General features: G+C 32.9%; 2 protein-coding genes and 1 long non-coding RNA gene across 4 annotated transcripts; 1 reads left to right on the top strand and 2 right to left on the bottom strand.

Annotated features, from left to right (window-relative positions):
• Positions 1–3,118: 3,118 nt before the first annotated feature.
• Positions 3,119–5,999, bottom strand: LOC105136619 (mediator of RNA polymerase II transcription subunit 31-like). Its single transcript, XM_011042026.1, has 7 exons — positions 5,837–5,999; positions 5,689–5,746; positions 5,490–5,587; positions 4,900–4,996; positions 4,635–4,713; positions 3,775–4,058; positions 3,119–3,649 (listed from the first exon to the last, which is right to left on the bottom strand). The coding sequence occupies exons 2-7, from the start codon at positions 5,733–5,735 to the stop codon at positions 3,637–3,639; spliced, it is 618 nt and encodes a 205-aa protein (XP_011040328.1). The 5' UTR covers positions 5,736–5,746; positions 5,837–5,999; the 3' UTR covers positions 3,119–3,636.
• Positions 6,000–8,328: 2,329 nt separating this feature from the next.
• Positions 8,329–12,082, bottom strand: LOC105136618 (polyadenylate-binding protein 1). 2 transcript variants are annotated; one of them, XM_011042025.1, is made up of 6 exons: positions 11,789–12,082; positions 11,612–11,714; positions 11,135–11,205; positions 10,347–10,538; positions 10,009–10,133; positions 8,329–8,833 (listed from the first exon to the last, which is right to left on the bottom strand). In XM_011042025.1, the coding sequence occupies exons 1-6, from the start codon at positions 11,930–11,932 to the stop codon at positions 8,791–8,793; spliced, it is 678 nt and encodes a 225-aa protein (XP_011040327.1). In that variant the 5' UTR covers positions 11,933–12,082; the 3' UTR covers positions 8,329–8,790. The 2 variants fall into 2 exon arrangements, with proteins under 2 accessions (XP_011040327.1, XP_011040326.1); XM_011042024.1 differs by having other exon boundaries at positions 8,329–8,836; positions 11,789–12,081.
• On the top strand, positions 8,781–9,988 carry LOC105136617 (uncharacterized). Its single transcript, XR_844386.1, has 2 exons — positions 8,781–8,856; positions 8,915–9,988. It is a non-coding gene; the product is annotated as an uncharacterized LOC105136617 (long non-coding RNA).
• Positions 12,083–13,056: the final 974 nt, after the last annotated feature.

The raw sequence follows: 13,056 nt of genomic DNA, 5'->3' as shown, positions 1-13,056 counted from the left end.
ATAGTTTACTTGAAGATATATTTATTTTTATGGTTTAATCTATTTTTTTTTTAAATTATTTTTATTTTAAAAATAAAAAAAACCCTAATCCTTGGAAATATAATCCAATTGCAATATTTTATCCAAGTCCCACATGTTATCTTCACTAAATAATGTTTGGTATTACATGATAATCTTAAAAATAATCCCAGAAGGCCATCAAGACAGAAAAAAACAGCGACCAGGCTAGCAAGACAGTCCAGGTTTTGCCCTGAAACGTCCAAAAAACAATAAATCAGGAAACGGACTTCCACTTCCACGTGGAGAATCATTTTTTTTTTAACGGCTGCCACGTTTTTGTGCAGAAATATGGAGTGCTGACTAAGCATACTGCCACGCATGGACGTTCATCCATGACCCTTCGATTAAAATACCGCCGCCCCTTGTTCCAACGTTTCTCACGATGCATTGCAACGTGCATGATTTTTCTTGGTCATTATTGTATAAATTTAGTTTATGCAGAGAAAATTATTTAGTTATCTAGCTGTATTGTAATAATTAATTACCATAGTAATGAAATTGGGCTACCAACTACACTAATTAATTGGTACGATCGAATATAAGTTAGGTCACTTGGATGGGTCGTGATTATTTTTTAAAATATATTAAAATAATATATTTTTTATTTTTTAAAATTTAATTCAAACATTTACGTATTAAAATAATTTAAAATTGTAATATTTTTCGACGAGCCGACACTGATGAGAAAGAGGCGTCTTTTTTTCTCCGCGTATGTGATGACGTGGTTAGATAATGTTCAAAAAAGGAAGGAGCTTTATTCTAACACTTTTTGCAGGGTGTATGGGATGGACATGAGCTGGCAGGTCTGCTACTTGCCACGTCACATTAGACAGTCTTATCTCTAAACTACGTTATGCCCTGTTGTTTAAACCCTAAACGCTAAAATATTATAAAAAAATGATTATGAAAACTAACCTGTAGTTTAAAAAAAGACACAAGAACCAATTTATAAATAAAAATTGACTACGTCATATAATATCGAGTATTTTCTTAAATATCCATGTACGCAAGCCACGGGGGCAACAAGCACCCATAAATGAAGGCATTCCGAGAGTTTCTGCAGCATTTTACGCCAAGTTACCACGCCATTAGCCATTAGGTGTCTGTCTGTCTGTCTAGTCACCTAGAGCCCGCATTGCCCCATGAAAGCTAGCAGGACTTGCCCCTGTCAGTCTCCACATTGCATTTTTTTATAAAGAAAGTCTGAACTTGGACAAATAATATCTACTAAAGTCTTCTTCTTTACAATGGATTCATTGAATCTGAAACCATACGTTACTAGAGCCAGCCATCATCCTCCTGGGACTGTTGCCATCTGCAGTGCTATAAAATTCAAAATAGAAATCTCTTCACTCGAGCGAACAAGAAGTTAGAAAAAGGAGAAATGTGTGGAGAAGTTAGATGCTGTATTTCTTTCCATGATTTTGCTTCCTTCTTCTTGACTGTGGGTTTCTGGAAAATGACAGATTGCGATGGCATTACTCTCTGAAGGTTCCTCTTCTTGTTTGTATTCTGTAGATGATGCTCAAGGAATTACTTCCCTGCGAGGGGGGAAGCCCTATGATTGGAACATGACAGGTTTTAAAACCATTAGAGTTTCTCCTGCAATCTCTTAGGCTTCAAGGAGGGGAGCACCATCTATGGTAGCATTGATTGTTTTCTAATTTCTAGTAGATGCTGATTTTTTGTTTTATCATAGTATTTTCTCATAAGAAATTACATTTTTATTATAAATGAGTGGTTTGGATTTTCCATGTATTTACAAATCAATAAATATCATCCAGGGAAGACGTTTCAGCTACTATCATTAAAGCTGGATTGCCTTGATACGAATACCTTGTTTAGATTGAGCTTTGATAATAACAATAACAATAATAATAATAATTTAGAAGTTACTTAAAAAATATAAATTCAAAACAACATTTAAATTTAAAATATTAAAATAATATTATTTTAATTAATTTAAACCAATTTATAGAACACCGGTCGGGTTTCATTACCGTGGTCCCAACTGTTTTGACTTGAGAATTTCACTATAAGGTTTCCGGTTCAAACCCATCTATAGCCATAAGCCTTTTCTTATTCCGAAAAGAAAGTTGTGCCTCTCGCGTTTCATAAACTGGAAATCTAATACAAATGCCATCAGATGAGTGGCCCATGCTTTGCGTAGAATATGTTCTTTTTTATATAATATAAAAAAAAATATTTGATGGATGTCAGTTTATTTTAAAAAGTAAAAAAATTAATAATTCAACATCTTAAAAAAATTGAAAAGAATAACTATTATCCATCCTAAAAAATCAAAAGATAAAAAGATAAAATTAATAAAAATATAAAATATCAACAAAATCAGGCGAAGTTACTAAAACTTGCAAGTAGAAATATGCAACAAGGTATTCTTATAGAAGATAAAATAAAAAAAATGAAGTTTAATTTGAAAAATAATTGAATTTTGAAGGAAAAAATAAAAAAATAACTTGAAAAAATCCCAAGTCAAATCTCATACCTAGATTATGATATAAAAATAATTTAATTAAAAAACTCAGAAAAAATTATGAATTTTATTTTTTAAAATGAATAACTTTAAAAAATATATTAAAAAAAGATATCAACCCATACTAAATTTTCAAATTCATAACTCTAACCAGGGAATAAACTGTAAACAATGCATCCGAAAAGCCAGTCTTTAAAGCCTGATAGGTTAACCTGTGACTAGAAAGTTAGCCTAGACGGCAGGATTTCAAAAGAAATTGGAGAGAGTTGATCCAGTACAAATCAATCAACAACTCAAGTTGAGTTTGGCCCATGTTTTAGTCATTCCAGGGTACATCCACTTAATACCAGATCAAATCTAGTTTAATGGTACTTCATATTTAGCATGCAGTTGAAAGCAATTATGCAGATAATAAAGAGAAGACCCCATGCAGGAATATAATAGTTAAGGGTTCTCCTTCACTGTTCAACATATGATTGTAATCAAAATGATTACAAAAAACCTGCTGGAAAAAATCAACGAGAACAGTTATCATATATATATATATATATAGCAAGAGAAACGTGTAAAGACGCAAATCTATATTCAAATAACTAAAGTCTCTAACATCCTTGCAAACAGAATCCATTGTCTGGCACTACACTCATAAGATTTTGCTTCCTGGCAAGTTAACTATGAAATCCTATAATACAGATTCTATCCAAATAATACATCCGTACAATGCTCACTACCGGGAGAAAAAAAGAAACAAAAGGACGCTATTTTGCTTTTCATTCCGACCCATCTAAGAATTCTGGAGCTGATTAGTCCACATAGGCTTCATCAACTTCATACAATGTACTAGTATTTCAGCAAATCCTCGGACAATGATGTTGATTACTCTATCATCTTTTTGTTTACCAGTACGGTAGGACCAATAATTCATGAAATACTTGGCCAATAACCAAAAAGAAGCAAAATGAATAGAAAATCCCATCGAATCTTTGACACTTCTCAGCATTATAGACCCAGTAGATGATTTTGTATAGCTACCTTTGCAGATATATTGGTCCCACTACTTTTAACATAGATAGCAGTTCAAATTAAACTTCTTTCCTGCATTAACCAAATGAAATATGCATTAGAATGCTGGAAACCATGATATTTGCGAAAGAAAAGAGAGGATGCGTCTAATTAATATGTTTTCCACTGCTAAATCAGAAAAAGGTTAAGTTACATACTTCCTCTTTCTTCGCTCGCTTCCACTGCTCCTAATATCACTTTTTCCAAAAGCAGAACCAGGAGGCATGCCATATGGCATGGGAGAAGGGACTGCACCAGAAGCAGCCAGCATACCATGAGTTGCCGCAGGCACAGGTGGCACAGGTTGAACAGGAAGTGGAGGTGGAGGAGCTGGAGCAGGGGGTGCAGCGGCAGGTTCAGGGAGGGGTCTGGGTAAAATATGCTTCAACCGATTGTTCCTGTAGTTCTTCCAGAAAAAGAATTGCTGCCTATGTGCTAACTCCTAGAAGTTCCATGTATCAACAAGTGAGTTGAGAATTATCCTTGAACAAAGAAATCAATTTTATGCAGATGTTATGCTAATATATACAGATTGCTTCCGACTACAAAGATTATAAGAATTTATTGTTAAAACCAATCACTTTTAACTGGTATTCCAGAAAAGGTCTCCTGGGGTACATAGAATATCTGTGCTAGTTCATCACTAACTCAAAACGAAAAAAAGACTATTTGAAGGTCAACCAAGTGTCAGTCACATCAAATGCTTACAAATCCAGGAGAATAAACCTTGAGCCAGATGCTACCAACATGCATGCAAATATAAAGCATCAAGAAAGATATTTCTGTCATGAAATGCCATCTTGCATTTATATTATGAGTATATATAACCAGGAGAAATGCAAATCTCAATGAGGCCCTAATCATTAGAAAAGATTTAAATAAAAACAAGATACATGTGAATTGACAAGATCACGCATTCAGTTGATCTCAAATATCTATTTACCACATAGAACCAATGTCAAGATTGAAAAAAATCAGAATGGCAAGAAAGAGGGTGATCAGAAAGCCAAAATCAAACCTTGTTGCTGGGATGTGCCATTGCATTGCGGAAGTTTGCATTTTGGAGAAGTTCAAGAAAATATAGGCAATGAGGATACCTGAAACCATTCTAGTTGGTGAGTATGTTGATCAAAAGGCAAGCCAAGAATGCTAGAAAGAGAAAGCAAAATATTTCATAACAGTTCATCAAAAGACTTGTCATTCACTTTATCTCAAATTTGAAGTTCGTTGAACTGAACAAAGCCTGAAGCAATATCAGTCATACTTTTAAGAGAATCGCTTACATTATAAATTTCATGTACTCTGGTCGTTGCCAGTACAATAGGTACTTCAAATAGCCAATAAAAGCTTCATCTTCAAAATGGCGATTCTGAGCCAAATCTACATATTATGGAAAACAAAGGAAAACCCAACATCAGGGGAAAATTCAAGCAAAAACACTAGTAAACACTAGAGTATCCTTGCATTAAAAGACAAAGATGTAGGCAAGAAAGGACACTCACGCACACATAAAAACACACAAAACTAACACTCTAATTAACACTCTCCTTCTCCACTAATCACTATTTTAATTAATTCGAAACATGAACAAGACAGGATCAATGCATGATCCACCAATACATTCAATCGAGCTCGAGTTTATTCTTAACCAGCATTAGAGCAAGCAAATAACACGAGGCTAAACTTGGGCATAATTGAATCGGAATCCATTTAATAAGTTCTCAACAAGAGCATAAACTTTCTATACAAAAACCCCACGAATTCCCCACTTTGGGTACAAAATATGCAAACTTTCAAGAACCCAGCAAAAAAGAGAACACTAACAACAACTGGAAAAACAAAAAGGAAAAAGAAAAAAAAATAATGATCTTACAATGAATGTAAGTGGGGTTAGCAAGACATTGAACAAACTCCAATTCCAGCAAAAACCGTTGTCTCCCATCATCTGGGTCTTTATATATCTTCTTAGGCCTGGAAATTATTTCAAACCCACAAAAGATTAGAAAAAACTAAAGAAACCCGGTTAAAAAAGAAAACAACAATAATACTTTGAGTGCATATCGAGTACTTACGAGGATGGAGTTTCGGGGTTATTTTCGGCTTCTTCAAAAGAAGCCATTGAAGTTTTTGCTAAAAAAAAGTATTTGGACAAGTAAGCATGGAAGACAAAGTTTAAAGTTTTCGAAATTGAAGGAGGTACGAGGAAGGCTAGAAAATTACCTGAATTCGAGATCACTTGAGAGTTTAGGCCTTGGATTTCAAGGGAATTGAGAGGGAGAGGGAGAGGGAGAGGGCGTGGGAGGAGCTAACAGGCAAGTGGGGTTTCATGAGCGCTAGAGGGGCTGGGCTAGAGCATGTGCATCAACCCAAGGACGTTGGGTTGAGTTTCTGGGAAGGTTAAGAGTTTGGTCCAAATCCAAATTCCATGGTTCTTAGCTCGCCCGATCCAATTAAGCTGGAGACAATGCAAAGTGTATATAGGCTTTGCCGCCGGGTGCATCCGCATAAATTTTGCTAATCCATCGTAAAATAATTGTGATATCCACAATTTTGAAAGTGCTGAGTGGTATTATTTTATTTTATTTTCTGATTTTTTTTAATTAGCTTTAATATTAATCAAGATTCATTTTTTTCTTTAAACAATTGTGAGAATATATCTCCAACATCAACCCAATATCTCCTTAACTACCATTATTTAAATGATCATGCTTCTTAGTTCTTATCAGGTTTATGAGTCAAGAAAGTGTAGACTGCTAAAAAGCCAGAATTATCCAATAATTTTTTGCAGTCTTTATAGACACATGAAAAATACAATTGATTTTACAATTATTTAAAACTGGCAATCAATAAAAACTAAATTGTGATAGGTTCTTACTGTGAAAAATATAATGCAATCCCTCTTACATTTCACTGTGAATTCATTCAATAATTTTTTTTCATTTTAGTCGTGATTTTTCTTAATAATTTTATCTTTTTATAGTCAAGTTAAAAACTAGTTTTTTTCCCATTTATTGATGAAAGGTAAGATTGAAGGTAAGACCAGAGAAACTAGGTAATTTTTTCAAAATTAGTGTGGAAAGTTAACTTGGTTCTTTTACTTTCTAATTGATAGATTTTTTGGTCCTCATAGTTTTTTAACATTTAAATTTGATCAACAACAAATTTTTTTAGTTTTTTAGTTCATATTCTGAAAAATAAAAAAGAGGTAAAAAGTTATCAGATTCTAGTGAAAAAAATCTTGTTTGATACTAATTTCAATCATTAAAATGATCGATTTTGGTATCAATTTATTTCATTAAATGAGAAAAGTTTCATTAATATGTTTTTTCACTTAATATTTGCATGAGAAAATAGATTTGATATTAGAAAGTTTTTAGATTTAATGTTGATTATTTAGTTTTTACCCCAAAATTTTTAGTTATTTGAAGGCATGATAACGACTCTCTTGATTTATAAATACAAGTTGCAAATAACATATCATCTATCAAGTTTATTTAAAAAAAAAAAAAGGAAATTAAAGCCAAAACATGGTGGAAGGTAACATGACTAGGCTTTTTTTTTTAAAAAAAAAAGATCACGGATGTTGGGCCTTGGCCGGTAAGGTAATGCTCTTGATTGTTTTTTTTTTGGGTGTTATTTAATGCCTTTCTAATATTTAAACTTAAAAAAAAATCATTTTTTTGTTATTTAAGGGTTTATTTTTCTTATTTAACTTTTAAAAAATAAATCTTTTTTTTTAAAAAAAAATTCATCATTTGTTATTTAAATGTTTCTTTTTCTTAATCAACTTTAAACACATGATTGTTATATAAATAAATAAAAAATAATCTGACTAATAAATAACTTATTAAATCTAATGGAGTTAACTTAGTTCACTAAAGTTTTTTTTTTACATGTATTTCAATTAAATAGTTTAATTATTAATTTTATCTTTTAATATTAGTTTGATTTAAAATTAATATTTTTAATTTTTATATGATAATTATAATATTACAAGTCAAGTGATGAATTTAGCCGGTTAATTATACTGGTTGATTTATACTGGTTGATCCATTATGATCCGTTATAATACCAACTTAATATTCCAAAAATAAAATTTTTTAATATATTACTATTTTAATATTTTTAAAAAACTGTTCAATATGCATTTGATTTTAAATTCATGATTTAAAAAAAAACACACATTAGCAAGAAACGAAAAACCTCAAGAGACTAGTTATATCTACCGGGTAAGCTTATTAAGGTTTTTTGGGTGATTTAAGGGGGCCAAGTACATAAAAGAAATTGCATTCTGCAAACTTGGGCCCGTGCTCCCGACAACCTGGTTCAAAGGAAAAGGGAACGGTATGACTCAACGGAGCAGGCAACCATTCCCAATGGTTTACTGAGCAGCTTTGTTTGTATGGATCAGCAATTCCTGCACCATAATCCCCGCCGCAACTTTTAATCAATGAAATTGAATTTCATAGATTAATACTGATGCAGCATATTCAATTGATTGAAGCTCTGCAAGACCACAGACTACATTCTGGATCAGAAGAAGCATCCTGTGGGCGGATTAGAAAACAATAATCTTCACAAGCGTATAAATCACCAGACTACATGGCAATTTCCCAATTCCCATGCAACAGTCTGATTCCCACATCATTAAGTTATACAGTTAATGGAATAAATTTTTATATGAAAAGGCCAGGAAGTAAGAGAATAAAAAATGGATGCCCAAAACATCAGGCACAATGCATGCCTCACATGGTAAGTTGCCCTGATCATTAATGTGAAAACTGGGTAAAACGTGGCATCTATAAATTGAAAAACAAACGACTTGAGTTATATAAAGTATAAAAGCATAAATGTCAGTTATGAATCCTCCAGTGTTTCAACTCAACCTCACCGAGAAACTCAAACCGTAGATGGAGTCACAAGTACATGAAAATCATTTCCATAACATTTTGCGCGGTTAGCACCCTTTGTCCATCAAAGGCAAGTAAATGTAGGATTCAGTGAACATGAATCCAGAACTCTTGCAAGCTATTGATTGAGAAAAATCTGGCCAGCCTTTGCCATGCAAATGATGATACACTAGTCTTTCTGTTCCTCAAGTAACCACAATGCTGATATGGTCGTCACCAACTGTCTTCACACTACTTGGCCACTACTAACAGAATACATGTTCCCTAGTATGGCCTGTACCGCATAGGTCTCCTGAACCTTGGAACTCTTCTGCACACAAGATTATTAAGGTTAGTACTTCTTAGGTCTCCTGAACCTTGGAACTCTTCTGCGCACAAGATTATTAAGGTTAGTACTTCCAACAAAACGAATGATCACATCTCCCCCATAGATGCAGCTGGTCATAATTAATAAATGAATTGCTGGAAATATGGAAAACTAATATAATGCTACAGAAGGTAATCTATAGCACAAAATGCACCAAATGAAACCATAAACATGGTGGAAAGTAAACAATATTATAATAAAAGATCCTCTGTTGAAAAGCAAGCCATGGTTTGAAAACCAGGCCTCAATCCCTAATTAGCCGGGGTTGGCTATATTCCACGCAATCCTTAACTTGATGTTCTATGAAGAAATTAAATTTTCTTTTGAGGCAGAGGAGGTTACTTTCAAAGGTTGCTAGACAGATGACATCCACCACTTTTAATATTGGAACATTACAACCATGTCTAGGTGGGGAACTGTAGAGTTTCTACCTAATCCAACCATTAGTGGAAAGGACTCCTGCTAACTAGTGAACAGCTGTAGTGGCCAACCTAGCAGCTAGACTTCTCATCTCTCAATGCTTGTAAAGAGGTCACATTTGAGCAGTCAACCATCTCAAATGTATGAAGAGAAAAAATTGCAACAATAAAAAAAAAAATCATAAAAGAGAACTATGGTATATATCACAAAGTAAACGAATAAAATTTTCTAATCTTCGATCAAAGGACACATGATTTAGCATCCGCTTAAGGTGAGCAAGGATTTGTTATACTAAACAACCTAATTGTATTAATTAATCACTTCATAGGTCCAATAACACAGTTTGTAACTTCATAACAATTAACATTAATATCTGCTGCCTGAAAAAATCCAAAACTAATACCCCTGCAAGGAAGATGACAGAATGAAAAAGTGGACTGAGCAGCATATAACTTGTTAGAGAAGGTATGAAGAAAAGGACACTGTTTAAAACCTCCTACCCTTTTATTGGGTCAAATACATCTTAAATCTCATAATGCTGTACTGCTAGAAAATAATCAAATATTTAATTCTGAGAAGAAAAGGTTACAATGAAAGGAATATCAACTAGTTCAAATATCAAAGAATTATCTGGTGGAAGAACAGTCAAGACATGAAATATGATTATAAAGACAAGAAATATTTTAGGTGCTTACCCATAACCATATGCAGGATAGAAGGGAGCTGGCATGAATGGCCTCCGGGACCTGAACCCATAAGGGCTTGGGCGCCTTCCTCGATATTGCTTCATTCCAGGAACATTAGTTCGCTTAGCAGAGACCTGAGCGAGAATCATATCAGCAATTACAATCATATTGGAAACTTGGGAACTAGTAATTACTGATTATAACAAGGAGTGAAACGCACTCCAAATGAATCAGTAAAGTAACAATCCTTTACAGTGGAGGTCCTAAAATTCAAACTCTTCTTTAGGGAGAACTTTATCAGTATAGGTGTAAAGAAGGGTAAAAAAATAATAAAGTAAAACATAAACCTTTAACTGGCGGCCATGAAGTTCAGATTCATTTAACAAGACAGCATTCTGAACAGCATCAACCTCTATAAACTCAACATAAGCAAACCCCTTTGGTTGACCAAACTTGTCAGTCAAAATTGTCACTCTGTTCACAGTTCCACAGGATTGAAAATGCTGCTGCACTTCTTCAGGGGTACAAGAATAATCCACCTGATGTTAAGAACACAAGTAAACAGCAACGATGTTTTCTGTCAGACAAGGTTCTTTAGATTGTTACTAATTGAAACATGGAATACGCAAAAGAATGCAACTTTCCACTACAAAACAATACAAATCTAATTAATGAGAAACAGACAAAATAAATCAAATGCAACTAATAAGAATTTGAATTCACGAACCAGGATCCATGACACCAGACCAATATCTAGAAGGTGTGAAGGAGAACCAAAGGTTCATGAATGAGAGAAAAGATAAAACAAAACATGAAGTACAATTCACTGAGCAACTAAACTTGCATGTTGAATGGCATCAAGTACCCAAGTTTTGAATCTACATTGTATTCTCCCATCAGAACTTCTTAATACATCAAATCCTCACTTGAATGCTTTATATGAAATACAGTTAAACCCCATCTATTTATCATCACAAGAAAGTAAGGAAAAAGACTAAGTCTGACACTGCAAAATATATAAACAACAACAGAGAGAGAAACAGCGGGGAAAAAATTTGACAGGTCATACATGTACACATTCATGTAAAACATATAAATATGACAAAATAAAGAGAAAAGGATAGTAAACCCTCACATTACCAACATAAATGGATCGTGAATCCACCTCCTCCTTTTCAGCTTGAGTCGCAGAAGCACCTGGAGAATCTTCACACATATCCAACAGAACAAGAGAGCACATGAGTTTTTAACAATAAAACTAAAATTTGGCACCAGGCAACATAATATAAAGTATACAAAACTTTACTCTTTACTTCATTACAAATCACAGTACATATAATCATCCACACATAAAACATCCCCAAGCCACCTCAAATAGTCTCCAAATCAAACTAACAAAAGAATCCCCAACACCCGACTAAAGGGGGGAAAATCACAACCACGATGCAAAAAACACTTCAACAAATTAATACAAAGAACAAAAATCGACCAAAACTACAAAATTAATTTTCATTCAGCAACAAATAAAAAAATACCATAAATTTTCAGCACCCTGATTGCCTCAACTACATCTCAATCAAATAATTCAAACAAAAAAAAAATTGAGATATACCTTGAACAGCTCCCATTTCTTTCTCAACCTTAGCCTGCATTTCGCGTAGAGCACCAGCTTCTTCTTCGATCTCTTTCAACCTTCTCTTCATATCCTCTAAATCCTATCCAAGCCAGAAAAATACTTTCAAAATAGAGTAAAATGTCAGAGAGATATTATTATTAATATCGAACTGACCTTAGAGTTAGGGTCTTGGTACTCGTCTTCTTCAGCTCTAGACGACATGTCAGCATCGGCATCCATCTCTCCTTCATCGGGGATTTCTCCACCGTACACCTCGTGCTCGTGCTCATCCTCTTCGTGATCGTGAAGGTGATCCATTGATTTTTTTTTAATTATTAGGGTTTTATGGAAAGAATTTATTAGGGTTTTATTAGGGTTTCAATTTGGGGGCAAAGAATTAGGGATTTGAGAGGCCGGGGTCTGCGTGCGAGGGATGGATGTAGTGACGTGCTTGATATTTTTCTCTGGTTAAGGGAGACAGGTTAATTTGTAATTCTGTGAATTTAAAATGGGTGTTTTTGGACTTTAAGAAGATCCAATAATGAGGTCCAGCTACAATTGGGACAATTAAATTGCAAGCGCTCAACGGAGATAATTTTTGAAAATAAATTTCTCATAAAAAAGAGGGAAAATGAAATTTGTTTATTTGAAGATATTTTAATGGATAAGTTTCAATTAAGAGTTTCAATTATTATTAATGAGACAAGTGGTTTATAATTGATAAATTAATATTTTTATCTTAAAGTTACATTTGTTTTACATTAAATATATTTTCATATTTTTTTTTAGTATTTCAAATTCCTTGAATGTTAAAAAAAATTAAATAAAAAATAACTTGTATATCTTTAAATATTTCATAATAAAGCTTTTTACAAAACTATTTTTTCATTAAATTATACTATTGTCTTTCTAAAAATACCAAATAAATTATTTCAAGGTAATTTTTATTAATATTATGTGCTTGGCACCGTGGTCCAATTATATTTAAAAAAAAATTATATATTTTAAATTATTATTTTTAGGTGTTTTGATATGTTGATATTAAAAATAAATTTTAAAAAATAAAAAAATATTATTTTAATATATTTTTAACTAAAAAATACTTTAAAAAATAATTTTTATTATTATTCCAAATATCTCTATTTTTAAAAAAACAAGTCATTTAATTACTCAAAACAAAAGAAACCATATCACTTCGACAACTTTCCAACATCAATGAATAGAAAAGGCTTCATTTTTCAAATGGTCAAGGATATTCTAATATTCTTTAATTGTTTCCTTATATGAAAAATTATTCTGAAAAAAACACACTAAAAATTAATTAATATCTAAATTATATAGCTATGGACTTAAAAACCACCTGACAATTTCTCCTGTTGGCATAAATTTCATGGAAATAAACAATCACAAATTAACTTCCTATGCCAGCAACGAGAATTTGA

This window comes from Populus euphratica, unplaced genomic scaffold (genome assembly GCF_000495115.2).
Source record: "Populus euphratica unplaced genomic scaffold, PopEup_1.0 scaffold133.1, whole genome shotgun sequence".
Classification (NCBI taxonomy): domain Eukaryota; kingdom Viridiplantae; phylum Streptophyta; class Magnoliopsida; order Malpighiales; family Salicaceae; genus Populus; species Populus euphratica.
This window is presented reverse-complemented; position numbering and strand designations above follow the sequence as displayed.

What these genes read in the sequence shown, in the direction of transcription:
- LOC105136619 (XM_011042026.1), bottom strand. Translation starts at nt 5,735, where the DNA reads ATGGCTTCTTTTGAAGAAGCCGAAAATAACCCCGAAACTCCATCCTC. An exon ending in AACCCCGAAACTCCATCCTC is followed by an intron (nt 5,588 to 5,688) that starts GTAAGTACTCGA and finishes AATAATTTCCAG; the next exon opens with GCCTAAGAAGATATATAAAG. An exon ending in TGGCACATCCCAGCAACAAG is followed by an intron (nt 4,059 to 4,634) that starts GTTTGATTTTGG and finishes TGGAACTTCTAG; the next exon opens with GAGTTAGCACATAGGCAGCA.
- LOC105136618 (XM_011042024.1), bottom strand. Translation starts at nt 11,932, where the DNA reads ATGGATCACCTTCACGATCACGAAGAGGATGAGCACGAGCACGAGGTG. An exon ending in ACCAAGACCCTAACTCTAAG is followed by an intron (nt 11,715 to 11,788) that starts GTCAGTTCGATA and finishes TGGCTTGGATAG; the next exon opens with GATTTAGAGGATATGAAGAG. An exon ending in TTCATGGCCGCCAGTTAAAG is followed by an intron (nt 10,134 to 10,346) that starts GTTTATGTTTTA and finishes ATTCTCGCTCAG; the next exon opens with GTCTCTGCTAAGCGAACTAA.